General features: G+C 63.0%; 2 protein-coding genes across 2 annotated transcripts in view; both read right to left on the bottom strand.

The window, feature by feature from the left end:
• PNKP (polynucleotide kinase 3'-phosphatase) overlaps window positions 1-5,671 on the bottom strand; it is a 6,100-nt gene extending 429 nt beyond the window's left edge. The window contains exons 1-15 of the mRNA XM_046683320.1: window positions 5,556-5,671; window positions 5,186-5,349; window positions 4,493-4,539; window positions 3,867-4,166; window positions 2,809-2,888; window positions 2,672-2,729; window positions 2,448-2,555; window positions 2,115-2,186; window positions 1,321-1,369; window positions 1,161-1,231; window positions 1,000-1,092; window positions 813-909; window positions 662-723; window positions 315-424; window positions 156-243 (exon numbers count right to left, since the gene is read on the bottom strand). Of these exons, the coding sequence (XP_046539276.1) occupies window positions 156-243; window positions 315-424; window positions 662-723; window positions 813-909; window positions 1,000-1,092; window positions 1,161-1,231; window positions 1,321-1,369; window positions 2,115-2,186; window positions 2,448-2,555; window positions 2,672-2,729; window positions 2,809-2,888; window positions 3,867-4,166; window positions 4,493-4,539; window positions 5,186-5,336 (1,386 nt within the window). The 5' untranslated portion in view covers window positions 5,337-5,349; window positions 5,556-5,671. The remainder of the gene's footprint in view (window positions 1-155; window positions 244-314; window positions 425-661; window positions 724-812; window positions 910-999; window positions 1,093-1,160; window positions 1,232-1,320; window positions 1,370-2,114; window positions 2,187-2,447; window positions 2,556-2,671; window positions 2,730-2,808; window positions 2,889-3,866; window positions 4,167-4,492; window positions 4,540-5,185; window positions 5,350-5,555) is intronic.
• A 1,324-nt stretch (window positions 5,672-6,995) lies between these two features.
• AKT1S1 (AKT1 substrate 1) lies at window positions 6,996-14,442 on the bottom strand. Its single transcript, XM_046682457.1, has 5 exons — window positions 14,330-14,442; window positions 10,741-11,126; window positions 9,583-9,660; window positions 9,341-9,510; window positions 6,996-8,029 (listed from the first exon to the last, which is right to left on the bottom strand). Exons 1-5 carry the CDS (start codon window positions 14,380-14,382, stop codon window positions 7,886-7,888), a joined length of 831 nt encoding a protein of 276 aa, XP_046538413.1. The 5' UTR covers window positions 14,383-14,442; the 3' UTR covers window positions 6,996-7,885.
• Window positions 14,443-14,514: the final 72 nt, after the last annotated feature.

Here is a 14,514-nt window from a genome sequence, read left to right as displayed (position 1 = left end):
GGTCAGGCTGCGGGAGGGGAGGGAGGAGGGGGGTACAGGGGGCGGGGGGCGGTCAGGCTGGGGGAGGGGAGGGAGGAGGGGGGTGCAGGGGGCGGGGGCGGTCAGGCTGGGGGAGGGGAGGGGGCAGGGGGCGGGGCACCTGGGGGGCTGCTCACCCGGTTGTTGTGGCGCGCCTGCTCCAGGGAGGCGCTGAAGAGGAAGCAGCGGCAGGGGACCCCCGCGTCCTGGGCGCACTTGACGTACCTGGGGGCCGGGAAGGGGCCGCTGGTTAGGGGCCCCGGGCCACCCCGCGGAGGGCACCCGCCCACGCGTACCTGGCCCGGCTCTGGACGTCTGGGTTTGTGTTGTCGATCACGACCCGCTTCCTCTGCTTGAGAGCTGCCTCGCACGCGGTCACACAGCGCTGCCACGAGCCCAGAGTGTCCTGGGGCGGGAGGGCAGTCAGGCGGGCAGGAGACCCGGGGACGGGGACTGGGGGGGACAGGGAGAGAGACACTGGGGAGCAGGGCGGAGGGGGAGACCCCGAAAGAGGACGGAGATGCAGGAGGAGCGGAAACCTGGATGGGGACACGGGCCGACAGGGGGACGGCAGGGAGCGGGGAGGGAAGCCGGGGCGGGGGACCGGGACTGAGGACCGACGCGGGCTGCACACCCGTCCTACCCTGTTCACGTGGACGTATCCGGCCGACACGAGATGCTCCTGGAGGAACGTGGACTTGCCAGCTGCGGAGAGGGCGGTGTCAGTGGGAGCCCGGGGCCTGGAGGGGGCTGGGGCTTCTGGAGGTCAGACGTCAGGGGTCAGGGTGTCTCACCCCCTGGAAATCCCACGGCGACAACCACCTCGGGGTCGGAGCTCAAGAGGGAGCTGGACTCAGGGAGGCAGAGCGGCCCGGAGGGGGAGATGGTCCTCTGGGAGGGGGCCGTGATGAGTGAGGATGCCCCCAGCATGTCCCATCCGGTCCCCCCGCCCCAGCCCCGGCCCCGGCCCGTGGGCCTCACCGGATCGAAGGCTGGGAGCTCAAAGCCGGCCACCGGCCACTTCAGGAAGAACTCCTCGGGCGTGGCGAAGGGCAGGCCAAGGTTGAGGGCAAACTGGGGGCGAGGGCGGAGGTCAGACGGGGCAAGGGCCAAGCTCGGGGGGCACGGGCGGAGGGCCTCACCAGGCGGTCGGCGCAGGAGAAGTCTTTCTTCTTCCGCCCGGGGGCCCAGTTGGCTGGGCGTCCAGCTGCGTCTGGAACATACGGAGGACACACCGGGTCACTACCAGCCCCCTCCATCAGCGCTGAGGGTCCACACACTGCCCCCACCCCCAGGCCCTACCTCCCACGAAGACACTGTCCCTGATGGAGATGGGCACGCCCTCGTTGGCCTGGGGACAGACAACAGGCATAAGGAACCAGCTCCCACGTCTGCTCCCCCAGAGCATGGCTGATTCCCCGGGGACGCTCAGCGGGTCTGTGCCCCGAGTCAGCCCATCTCTAACCCTCCATGCCCCTCATCTGACACATCAGCAGATTCCGTGGACCGCCAACTGCAGCCACTTCTCACTCCCTTCACTGCCACCGCCTCCACCATGGCCACCAGTGTCGCCCACCTGGACTATTCAGCCCCTTCTGGCTGGTCTCGCCCCCTCTATTCTCCACGTGGCCACCATGGGCGCCGGGTCCTGGCCCACAGGGCCGCACACAACCTGACCCCTGCTCACCCTCTGACCTCATGCTGTGCCCTCTCCTCTTACCCGCTCAGGTCCAGCCCCAGGCCTCACTGTGCCACACACCGGGCTGCCCTCAGGGCCTTTGCACCTGCCGGCACCTCCACCTGGACCACTTGTGCCTAGAAACCCACATGGCTCCCTGTCCTGTTCACTGACACCGTCAGCTCAAGCGCACGCACGAGTGAACGAGCGAATGAGTGACTCACTGAGCGACTTCTCGATCCACCACTCTGGTTGTCAGAGTGTAAGCACATCAGCCTCGCATCCCCACACTAGAAGGTGAGGCCCGGGGAGGAGATGAGAGGAGGAGAGAGGCGGCCAAGGAGCAGAGGCGGCATGGGGAGGCCGCCCGGGAGCCGGGGCTGCGGGGCGAGGCAGAGCGCCCGGGAGGCCGTCTCACCTGCTCCTGCAGATGGTCCCACATGCCGATCACCGGCTTCCGGTACAAGCCGGCGTGCGTGGCCACCAGCACCTGTGGGCAGGGTGGGGACAGACACTGTCCTCGGCGCCTCCTCAGGCTCCCAGAGCCCTTCAAGGGCACGTGGGTCCCCAGGGTGCTCCCCAAGCCCTGCCGATCCAAGGAGAGCCCCCCGTGCCCCAGAACCGGCCACTCGGGGCGGGTTCTGTCAGCACAGCCCCACCCGGGGCCCGCGCCACTCAGCAGGAGCTCTGCTGCCTCCTCTCTGCCCCCCACCGCAGTGTCCCTGTCCCCCAACATAAGCAGCAGCTGTACCTGAAAGGGGACCCCCAGCTTCTCCAGCACGGCCTCCACCTTGGCCTTGAACTCCTCCGCTGGCAGCTTCCTGCGCCCGATGCCCATCTGGTTGGTGAAGATCACCAGCTGGGGAGCAGATGGGTGTCACCGGTGCCCGTCTCACCAGGCCCCAGCCTGCCCCGTGGGCTGGCCACTGCTTGCACGCAGACACACACACACACACACACACACACACAACTCACCTTGTAGCCCTCGGCATCCAGCTCCCGCAGTTTCCGCGGAATCTCTGGGTACAAGATCCTAGGCCGGGCGGGAAGTGGCAAGGTGACCTGGGGCTCCGAGGGGGCCTCACTCACCCCCTCCTCCGGCCTCTGCTCACCTCCAGTCACTGGGGCCGGTGGGAAAGACCTTCCCGGAGCGTGTGGTGATGAGGGTCCCATCCAGATCAAAGCCGGCCACCTGGCATCACCAGAGAAGAGGAACAGTGGCAGCGTTACGCCTCTGACGCCCCTCACTCACAGGCTGCGAGGTGGGACTATTACCACCCGCCCCTTATAGATGGGGAAACTGAGTCATAGAGCGCCTACACGTCTTATGTAAGGACAAGGCACAGCAGGATGTGTCCCATGTGTTCCTGACACCTGAGTATAGAGCCTGCAATCTTCACTGGACCATCTCTCCCACTCCTCCTAAGACCCTCAGTATTCCAATCTTTAAAATGGGGCTCCTGGGGCTGGCCCGGTGGTGCAGCGGTTAAGTGCACACGTTCTGCTTCAGCGGCCCGGGGTTTGCCGATTCGGATCCCGGGTGCGGACATGGTACCACTTGGTAAGCCATGCTGTGGTAGGCGTCCCACATATAAAGTAGAGCAAGATGGGCACGGATGTGAGCTCAGGGCCAGTCGTCCTCAGCAAAAAAAAAAAAGAGGAGGATTGGCAGCAGTTAGCTCAGGGCTAATCTTCCTCAAAAAAAAAAAAAAAAGGTGGGGGGCTCGTATCCGACCCCTGCTCTTCCCCTGGCTGTGAAAATAAAAACAGGAGCCGAGCTTTGTTTGGGTGCTGACTGCCCGGCAGGGACGGTGCCACGTGCTTCCCACGGATTCGTCATTTCACTGGTGGGAAGTGGGTCTCAGAGAACACGGTGTAACAGCATCTGAACTCGTGTCTCTGGACCTGAGAAAGACTCATCATAGTAGCTCCTGCGAAAATGTTCGTGAGCGTTGCTATGGTCACTGGGCAGTCACTGTGGGTCAGGCAGGAGCTGACATACGTCAATTCCCCCAGTGCTTACAACCCCTGAGTGTGTCATCGGGGCCATTTCTCAGAAGAGAAAGTGGAGGCTAAGAGAGGTTGAGTGACCTGCCCAGGGGCACACAGCAAACCTGGGCTTGAGTCCCCAGTCTCTGGTGGCTCCCTCAGTTCTCAGCGGGGCGCTCACCTTGCCCCGGGGCCTCACGCCAGGTGCTGTGAACACCAGCAGCTTCTCGAAGCTCTCCCAGCCGGGGGATGACTTCCGTATCCGCTTCTTGGGCTGCTCAACATCCTCCTTGTGGTCTGGGGCCGCCGGAGGTGTGCCAGGTGGAGTGTCTGGCTGGGATTCTGCCGTGCGGGCCTCTTCCCAGCGCAGGGTCAGCGGGTGGAGGCCGTTGACCAAATACAGCGTGTCCCCCACCCCCAGAGAGCCCTTGGACCCCGGGTTCAGCACCTGCGTCCCGGCAGTTGAGGGGTTAATTCCCAGCTGTAGAGGAAGAGGGAGGGGCTGGGACTGGCTCCGCCCCCACCGGTAACCTCCTCCAATCAAAAACCTCAGGACAGACCGTGCCTCTCCAACTGCCAATCAGACCCTTAAGCCCCACCTCTTCACTGTGTACCACCAATCAGAGCTTTGGAAAGGTTACAGGCATCCAGTCTTATCCAATTTAAATTGTGCTGGACTTTGACCCCACTGGAACGGGCCACACCCTCTTCCCTCCCAGCCAGTCCGATTTTCCCAAAGGGTCTGCTCCCTGCTGGGTAGTGATTCTTCCCTGACACCGCCCCCGGGCCTCGCTGACAAACTGGTACCTGCTTCACTGCCACGGTCCGAGTCTCAGGGTCCGCGACCAGCTCCACTGAGGTGGGGGCGGTGAAGTCAGGATTTGCATCATTGCGTTATTGCTTCCCCAACCCCTGGGGAGCATGGCCAGCTCCAGGCCACAGGATGGGGCTGAGCACCCATGCAGGAGGAGGAGCAGTTTATTTCTAAAACTAGTTTGTTCCTGGACAGATAAAGGCCTTAGGACTGCCTGTGACACTGGTCCTCGCCTAGGGACAGGGTGGGTGTTTTTCTGTACAGAACTGGCTTCTCCTGCACGAAGAGGTGGCCAGATGCCGGTCCTGGGCTTGGCCCGCTACCACCCCTCCCTGCTGAGCAACACGCACTTTTCTCCAGAGGCTCGGCTCTCTCCTGACAAGGGTCGGGGCCTGATGTGCGCTTTCACGGGGCACTGTGAGCATCCTTCTCTGCCTAGTGACTTGTCTCGGGATTGGCGCCATCCCCTTCCCCCTCAAGGGATCTGGCTGGTTCCAGGTCCGGGGCAACCTTTCTCTCCAGCTCCCCAGAGGGCCCCTACTAACTTCAGGCCTGGCTGCAGCACGCGTTCCGCCTAGTGCCAAGCACGTCCCTTTCGGGATTGACTGTGCATGGTTCCCATCGACTGCGTTCCCGCTCCTGCAGCAGGCCACACCCCCTCCAGCTCAGACCCCGCCCCTGCCCACCTTGGTTTCTGGAGCACTTCCGGTCGGTAACCTGGGTCAGGGGTCCCCGGCCTAGGACCAGAGCTTGACCGTCCGAGGGAAGGAAGATGGGGGGCGGCCCCCCAGGGGGGCTCTCCAGCCACAGGCGGCCCTGCGCCTCCCCCTCGGCCATCCTGGGCGCCTGCCTGCGGGGAAGCAGGTCAAGAGGTTTGAGTGGCAGGTGGCCCTCGGACTGCTGCAGGAAGTCCCGCCTCCTCTCGCCCCCTCCACGGGGAATTCCCTCCATCCTCGGAAGGCTCCGGAAATCCCACCCACTCGCCGGCCGGGGGGCGCGTTTCCCAGACGACGACGCCCCGTTCCGGCCCTCGGGGAGCCGGGACCCCGCGCTCACCCGCGCCCGCCGCCTGGGCTCGCTCCCGCTGCCGACCGGGGAGGGCCCGCCCGCAGCTCCGCCGGCCGCTCGCTCGGCTCCTGGCGGACGGAAATGACTCGTCCCGCCGACGGGGCGGGGCCTGGCTCCTCCCATGACGGAGGCCCCGCCCCCGGCCCCCACGGTCCCTCCGCAGCTCTGACCTTCGTCTCTCTTGCTGCCGTGGGAGGCTCAGGCCAGCAGGGGGCGTGGGTCCTCCGTCCAGAGTCTTCATTCACATTGAGCTCTAACTTTCATTCCCTGGGCTGGAGATCTTTACAGCGGGAGGAAGTGCTTTCCCATTTGAGGATCACTCTTGGTGGAAGAAATCCCCGCCCCCGACAACCCTCCTCGCCCTCAAGGCGGTAGTTTTCTCATCTATAAAGTGGGGATAATCGCTTCCACTTGGTGGGGTTACTAGAAGGTGAAAGGAGTGAATACATGTAAATAACTTGTAACAGTGTTTGGGTGTCAAAGCACATGATCCATAACCAATCTATAAATGAAAATTGGGGTGAGTTTATTCTGAGCCAAAGGTGAGGACCATATAGCCCGGGGCCTTCCTTCCCCAAGGAGGGAAGGGCACGAAAGAAGTGGGGTGTACAGAGTGGTTATATGACCTCAAAGAGCATGTGTCACATACGATTTTTACAATAGCCACGAGACTGCTCTGTCCGCACAGCAATTGGTGGACACAGCAGGGTGGCAGGTGTGCTGTCTCGAGCTAGGTGGTCACAGGTGAGCTGGGTGGTCACAGGTGAGCACAGCAATCAGTTCCTAGCCTAAGGAGAGATGCTTATCCTTGAGGAAATGCCAATGTGGGGGCAAGTTGCATCTTTATCTTAAGGGCTTTTGTCTCGCCATAGGAAATGCTGAAAGCAGAAATACAATGCGTGCTCAACGGCCACGTCAGGCCCTTTTGGAAAAACAAAGTCAGGCAGAATTAGGTTTACACCCAATGGCTTCTTCATATACTCCAATATATCCTATTGCCTGCCGTTTCTATTTGTCAGGGCGCTAGTTTGCCCTGTTTAATCTTGTCCATCGTTTACCTTTGGGCTGACCCAGCCCTAACTTCGGGCCAGGTCGCCGTTCTCTGACCTCCACCCTTATATTAGCGGGGAAACTCGCGGCCTCAATCGCAGGCTCCCGGCTTTGCTTGGGTTCACGTGCTCTCAGGAGACGGATTCCTTAAAGACCAACTCCGATTACAACTCTGCCCCCCCAACCCCCCGCCAAGACTGGGGCTCCACGGTCACACAGGGCTGGCACTGTCCCTCCTGTCCCGTGAATCTCCGTTTTCTTGTCTGTGATTTGGGGACAATAATTCCAACTCCCAGCTTCGCACTGAAAATCAAGGCGATGCTAATCCCTTGGTTTCACAAAATGTTTGTTGAATGAACACCCACAACACACCTCATACTCATTTGCCAGAGGTAAAACTCTTTAATCTCAGAGCGCCCCTCCCAACTTCCGATGCCCACCCCCCACTCTCTCCCCCACACCAGGGCCGGAGAGTGAGGCCCCCTGCCCCCCACCTTGGGTGGACGAGGGCCCTTTAAGGCACCTGTGGGGGTGGGGGGAGAGGGGCGGGAGCTGGTACCGTCCTGGACGCAAGGACGGGCTTCGATTGGCAGGCTGTTGTGGGATGGGACCAATGAGACGGTGTCAGACGCAGGGACAGGGCTGGGCCATCCCTGAGGTGGCCCCCTCAGGGACAAGTTGTCAGGACTTGGGCCAAAACGGCCCTAGCCCCAGTAGTGTAAAGAACGTAAATTTAAGGCCACAGGTTAATCCTGGGCGCAGGGGGAGGGTCGGCCACGCCCCCAAGAGGCTGGAGCCAATCAGCCAGTGGGACTAGGGAAGCGCGGACGGTGACTCTCTGGCGATTGGCCAAACCCTCTGGGCTCGGGCCAATCAAATGAAAGAACTGCCTATTCCCTAGGCTGAAGTGGAGGGCCACCAGCCAATCCTGGGGCCTGGCTGTGCTCTTCCAGGGAAGGAGCCAATGCCGGGGGAGCAAAGCCCTTGTTGCTAGGCAGAAAACGACGGAGACCCGCTCAGGGCTTAGAACTAGCCCCGCCCCGACCGGGGAGCGAGCCAACCCCTTAGGAGAAAGCCTGTCGCCGGGCGGGGCGAGCGGCGATCACACCCAATCAGGGAGCCGACTCGGCGCAGGAGGGCGGGGCCGGAGGGCGGTGGGGCCGCCGGGGGCCGGTCCCGGCTCGGGCTCGGATTGGCGGGCCCCGGGGGCGGGGCGGGGGTGTAGTGTGGGCGGGGCGACGCCGGCCGGGCGGCGCGCTCCCGGGGCCTTAGTATTTCCGCTTGAGCTTCTGGAAGTCGCTGGTGTTGAGCCGCGGCCGCGGCAGGTCCCCGAAAACCTGGGTGTCCTCGGCCTCTCGCAGCACCAGCGCGCGCATGCTCGCCGCGATGCGGTCCAGGTCGGGCGAGGAGGGCTGCGGGCACGGGACGGGGTCAGCAGCGGCTGCGCCCTGGGCCCCTGCGATGCCCAAGGCCCCCTTCACCCTGTCCTGCTCCACGTAGCGTTCTTCTCGACTCGGACACCTCCTCCTCCAGGAAGCCCTCCTGCCCTTCTCCTCCCCTTCTTGGCCTGGACCTATGAGCAGGCACAGCGGCCTGGCCCCCGTCGCTCCAGTTCCTTCTCAACCATCACGGCTGGGTGCACCCAGAGGGCCTGGCATCCCAGGATATGGGACTGGGATTCAGTCACGTTCCCATCAGACCTCTGCCACCGACTAGCTGTCAACAGGGATTTCACTTCCCTAGGCTTCCGTCCCCCCTCCGAAAAACGGGGCTGAGAACGGGGTCTGAGACAGCACGGTGATGGCTCAAGAAAGGCGACTGTCATCTCACCAGCGCTGTACAGAAAGGATCCCCCTCCGTGTCGGCCTCCACTGGGGAGGGGTCCTGGCATTTTCCTGCAGTCCTAGCACCTAGTGCCACCTCCCTTATAGGCCCGGTCACCCCGAGCCGGCCTGGCCCCCAGCAGAATGGGAGAGGCCAGCGGCAGAGGCTGGACCGGAGCCCAGCACTCAGGCGGTGCCCCGGTTCACAGATCAGCGGCGAGTGCACCAGCAGCAAACAACACAGCAGCAGCCGCTGGACCTGCCAGCGTGTAAACGACAACACGGAGGCATCCTAGGAGGGGGGACCCGGGGACCCACGGCCTCCTCCCTCGCAGGCTGCAACTCCTTTCTGAAAGGAAGCTGGGTCCCCGTTTCCATTCTGCCCCTAACAGTTAGGCAGAGGTCCCAGGGAAGTGACATGAACTCTCAGTGCCTCGGTTTCCCCTCTGCCTCAGGGAGCTTCAGTGACGGGCAAGGAGGACCCACCCACGCCAGCCCAGGACTCCTCATGTAGAGTCGTGTGGGAGGAACAGAGGACAAGGCGGGGGACAACTTCCAGGAGGGGCCAGGAATGTGTGGGGTGGGGATGGAAGGTGCTCCGACCCCTCTGAGCCTCAGGGTCCTCCTCTGGAGGGGACACCAAAGTACTTGTGCCTTGCCCGGATTCTATAAACGGAGCTGTTTCTGGAAACGAGAGGAGGTTTTCCCCACAAGGCACTGGGACACGTGATAAGGCTGCAACAGTTAAAAATGCAGGGCTCTGGCCACAGGACCTGCCTCGAGAGGGGGAGGGGAAGAACAACCCCGTGAAGCCGGGCAGCTAGGCCCGAGGGCTTCCTGGAGGAGGCAGCTCTGAGCTCTTCCCGCCACCCCCCCTCTCCTCCTCCCATGTGCCCGCACCTGCCCGTTCTCCTCGTCTGACGATCGCGCTTCCGTCCTCTTCTCCTTGAAGGCCCAGACGGGCACGGACACGGGCAGGGACTTGGCATACTGCTGGGTGGGCAGGGCTGAGGCCGGGGGCACTGAGTAGGCGGGGGGTCCGGCGGGGGTCTCCTCGCTCAGGCTGCCGTCTGGGAGAGAGGGTGGACTTCAGCCTCTGTCCCTGCCTTCGTCCCAGCTCCCCCGGGAGTGGGGACACTCACCATCTGTGCTCTCGGGGTCCGACTCGCAGAAGGGGGGCAGGTCCTGGAGCGTGGCATCCTCGTCCATCACAAAGAGCCCTGTGGATGGCGTGAGAGGCCCCGGCCAGTTGGGTCCCCGCCACACTCCCGTGCCCTGGACTCCAGCATTACCATCGCCTGCCCACTCCCTGATTTGGCCAGGCCCTTGCGAGCCTTAGGGCTTCCAGAATTATCATTCCGTCTGCCTCCAACACCCTCCCCCTGGTCACCGACAGAACCAAATCCAGTTTCTGTCTCTCTCTTACACCCTCAGGTAAAAGCGACTGGCTGGACTGACATGAAATCTGTAAGACCGGTTTAGGATGAAGTGACTTAAAATACAGGCTGAGAGAAAGGAGGCAATTACGATCTTTGTTTGGCAAATGTGCACCCAGAGGTGAAGTCCCTCGCCCCAGGTCCCACAGCCAATAGCAGCCTTACCAGTATTTGAACCCAGCCCGCGGGGCTCCACAGTCTGTGCCCTGAACCCAATTCGGGTTTACTCCAGCAACAGTGAGGAAACCAGCCATTGTAAACTCCTACACACTCTTCAAACTCCTACACACTCTTCAAAGCCCTAATGCTACAGTCCAGTCTCTAGGAAGCAGCCAACCTCCAGATTCCCCCCAAACAGCCAGGTGCTCCCTCCCATGGCCGCCTCGGCTGTTGCTTGCATCCCTGACTCCTCTTTAACTCCTATCTTGGTCCTCACAGGCATTAGGCACCCCAGATCTGGGAACAACTCCTGCCCTGCTCATGCTCCCAGCTGAGGAGGCCCCTTCCCACCCCACGGCTTCCACAGGACACTGCCCCCTGTCAGGACTCCAATTCCTTGGCAGACTGGGTGTCCCTAGAGAAAAGGGCCCGAGCTGGCTTTGGGTCTGTGCCCAGCACCTCCCAGCACAGAGCTGACCCCAGGACACAGCGTCAGGAAACCAAGGCTCAGAGAGGGGAAGTGACTTGCTCAAGGTCACACAGCGGGTCACAGGCCAGCCAACCTGGCCCCCAGGCTCTTTGAGACGGCAGCTTCCACAGAGCAGGACTCAGGGACGAGGAAGTCCCACCCTCCAGGAAAACCTATCACAAAGGCCACTTGCCAAGCCTTGGGCCTCCCCAGCCCCTTCCCACCGCACCTCTCACCTCCATTATCACTGACGCCCAGCCGCTCCCCAGAGGTCTCGGTCTCCGTGGGCTCGTCCTCGTCCTCCTCGTCCTCCTCCCTGGCCAGGGCAGGCCGGGGTGGGCTCCGGGTGGGGCTGGGCGGCTGTGGCGCTGGTGGGGGCACCGGGGGCCGGGCGGCGGTGGCAGCCCTGTGGGCCAGGGCGATGTCGTGGAGGCAGCGGCGGGCAGCCTCGGCGAGGGCCCCACGGCCGTGGGCTGCATAGGCGCAGGGGCCCGGCCGGGGTGGCGGGGGCGGCGCAGCCGTAAGCAGCACCAGCTCCGTGCCCGTCCGGGCCCGGAAGCGCTCGGCAGCCCCCACCACGGCCTCCCACAGCTCCTCGGGGCGCCCCGATGCCATCCGCGCCCTGTGGGGCAGAGCAGGACACGGGGGGCTGAGGTTTGGCGGACCGCGCCACCCCACCCAGCCCCGTGTCCACCTGTCCCGGCTGCGCTCAGCATCTTCCCCCAAACCCGAGACTCCCCCGGGGCCTCCTCCGCACCCAGACCTTGGGGTGCCGTCCTCAACCCCGAGCCCCATCGCTCCCGCCCTGCCTCGTCCACACAGCCCCGGTCTCTCCTCTTGGCTCTGCCCTGTCCAAGAGGGGAGCCACCAGCCACATGCGACTGAGGAGCACTTGAGATGTGGCCGGTCCAAAACGAGAGGTTCCGGGAGTGTGAAATCCACACGGGGTTTTGAAGACTCGGCGCAGAAAAAGGAGGATGTGGAATAGCTCATTAGCAATCTGATGGCGTTTCCGTGTGGAAATGACATCTGAGCTACACCGGCCAAATAAAATGTATAGGGAAGTGCACTTCATCTGTTCTCCTTGTACTTTTTTAATGTGGCTTATAGGAAATCTGAATTTAGATGTGTGGCTTGTCCGACAATTCTCTTGCATGCTGCTGCCCCGGACCACCCCCTCCCCCCCCCCCCCCCCCCCCCCCCCCCACCGGCCTGGCCCCTTAGGGGGCCCTCCACACCCGGCCATGACCCTGCCTCTCCCCAGCACCCCCAGAACAAGGTCACAGCCCCTTGGCCTGGCAGTAAAGGGCCTGCGTGGTCTGGCCCTGCCCCAGCCTCACGGCCTTCTCCACTTCTGAGGCCTGAGGCCTTGGGTGAGGGTGGTCCCCCTACACCCTACACCCGGACCACTTGTTCTCCATTTACCTGTCACTCTCTTGCTCAGGCTAGTGTGTAAGCAGCCCCCCAGCCCGGGACTCCCACAAAGTCTGAGCAACCCCCATTCTAGCACATGTCCCTCTGGGGGAATGCTGTCTGGACCACGTCCTTCTCCCCAGCTGGTGTGGGAGCCTCCAAGGGCGGCCTGTCGATTGTCTCCGAGCCACTGCCCCAGCCCAGCACGTGGCCGGCCTCGGAGAGCAGCCAGAGCAGAACATGCCATTCGAGCTGCCCTCTGCGCCTGAGCTCCAGCTGCGAAGCTTTTGGGCTTCCTACGAGACCCTGGGCCTGCAGCTCCTCCAGACGTCTCCCTGGATCACCCAGGATGGGCCAGGTGCCTTCCCAAGACCCGCAATGCCCTGGGCTACCTCCATTACAGCTCATGTCACTGAGCTTGTGACAGCTGTACCTCCATCTGCCTCCTCCGTCAGACTGTGGGCAGCCCGAGGTCAGGGATCTGTGTCCCTAGGATAGGTCAGCCCTAAGCAGACAATGCTGGAGGCATCTCCTTAGGATGTGAGATGAGCAAGGGGCAAGGGAGCTGACTTCAGGCCCTGACTGTCTTCAAACGCGCTGTGTGACCTTGGACCATTCACTGGCCCTCTCTGTACCTCACTTTCTCTCCCTTGTAAAACAGAGTGGTTGAGCCAGGGCTGCTGGGCGGCTGAGGACCCTCCTTGGGGAGGCAGTAGGCACCCCATCACTCAAGGGATCCAAGCAGAGTCGTGACCCAGCCCGCCAGGGTCGTCGTAGTTTGATTTCAATGTGTGGGCCCTCTGCAACTCATGATCCCAGAAGCCAGTGTTGGCTGAACACCTACTCGGTGCAGGGACTCTGCACCTGTCACCTCCCCTCCTTCTGGCCCCCTAAGGTGGGGGCTGCTCCCTCACAAGCGAGACAACAGAGGCTCACGGGGCACAGAGCCACAGACAGCAGCACCGCTCCTGACAGACCCCGAGGCAGGTTCATCCCACACCTCCCTCAAGCCAGGCAGGGCCCCGAGTGTGTCTTCAACATCCTCATCGCCCCATCTCACCAACCTGGTGAGGGAGCAGCTATCGCCCCACCTGGATCTGGATGCAGAGCCTGTTCTGAATCCCGACTGCCATCCCCTCTCCTTTAGGAGGAAAGATTTATAATCTCCTAGTCCAGATGGGGAAAGCGAGGCCCAGAGAGCTCAGGGCACTGGCTATAAGGCACACAGCCAGAAAGGGCACCAGTGGGGCTGAATCTGCTAACTGCCCGACTCCAAACCCCACAGAACTGGGGGGTGCTCAGGGTCTCACAGCCACTCCTGGGCTCACCCCCAGCTCATGAAAGAGGAAACTGAGGCTCAGGGCGGGGAAACGACTGGTCTGAGGTCGCACAGCCCAGCAGAGCCAGGCCTGGCGCTCTCACTTCCTTGGGACGCTAGGCTTGAAATCCTCTCTGTCCTGATCTTAGAGGAGCCACAGGGCTGAAAAGCGTGAAACGGGAGGGTCCCCCACCTCAAAGAGGAGGCAGGGGCCAAAAGGAGGAGGGCATCAGGCAGGCCTCTCTGGCAAGGCCTGGGGGCTCTCTGGAGTTGGTTACCCACCCGGAGAGAGCCAAGACCTGGGGAGTCCTCCCGCGCCTTCAGCTCCTGGAGGAAGTCCTGCATCCTCCAAGGAACTGAGAGATGGAGCCCCCCACTCAATGCAGGAACTTAAGATGAGGGAAAGGAGGAGGTGAGACCTGTCCCCGCGGGAGGGGGATGAGGGGTAAGGAGACTGGCCTCTCAGGATGCAGTGAGGAGGGGAGGGGAGGAAACTGAGCCCAGGAAGAGGCGAGGAAAGAGGGTGAGCGCCCCACTGAGTGAGGGATGCTGGTGAAGCCCCCCTCCCATCACCTGTCAAACTGGAACTGCCCCCCTACTCGCAGGTGGGAGGAACGCGAGGATGCGCCCCGGGGCCGGAGCCGGGGTGACTGTCTGGGGTCTTTCTCCCCCGCTCAGAGACCTCCCCACCTCGGCCAGGGGTCCAGGGAGGACCCACTTCTCCAGGATGAAAACAGGAAATCCCGCCCAGGTGGGGCCCAGGACCGGAAGTCCCGCCTTTGGACGGGTGAGGGGCACCCCGAGGCCCCCCGAGCAACCCCCGACCCTGCGGACATGGTCCACGGCCAAGGGGAGGACCCCAGTGGGTCTGGAGGCTGGAGGACAAGGCTGTCGAGGATTTGCCTCGGGTCAGACACGACGATGCCCACGGGAGACCCCTTTCCAGCGCTCCGCGTAGCGTCGCCGGGCGATCTCTGCCCTCTGATCTACGCAGGCCATTCCCCTCCCAGGAGCCGCTCGCCCTCCCAGCGCCCCTCTCCTCGGGACGGCCAAATCCTCCCCACACCGCGCTTCACAACGCCGCCTCCACTCACGTGCCCGGAGCCAGCATGGCCGGCCCGGCGCCGTCGCCGCCCGCAAAAGACATGGCGGGACCTCGCGTCACTTCCGCGCGGCTGGCCCCTCCCCACCGCCTCGCCCCGCCTCCCTGATCCGAGCCGCCCGAGACCAAGATGGCGGCCGCGGGGCTTCCCGGGGCCACCGCGGGGCAAAGGTGACA

This window comes from Equus quagga, chromosome 13 (assembly GCF_021613505.1).
Source record: "Equus quagga isolate Etosha38 chromosome 13, UCLA_HA_Equagga_1.0, whole genome shotgun sequence".
NCBI lineage: Eukaryota > Metazoa > Chordata > Mammalia > Perissodactyla > Equidae > Equus > Equus quagga.
This window is presented reverse-complemented; position numbering and strand designations above follow the sequence as displayed.

Coding starts and splice junctions, on each gene's coding strand:
- AKT1S1 (XM_046682457.1), bottom strand. CDS start 14,382: ATGTCTTTTGCGGGCGGCGACGGCGCCGGGCCGGCCATGCTGGCTCCG. Junction 9,661..10,740: donor GGGCGTCAGTGATAATGGAG/GTGAGAGGTGCG, acceptor CGCCATCCACAG/GGCTCTTTGTGATGGACGAG. Junction 9,511..9,582: donor GGACCCCGAGAGCACAGATG/GTGAGTGTCCCC, acceptor CCTCTCTCCCAG/ACGGCAGCCTGAGCGAGGAG.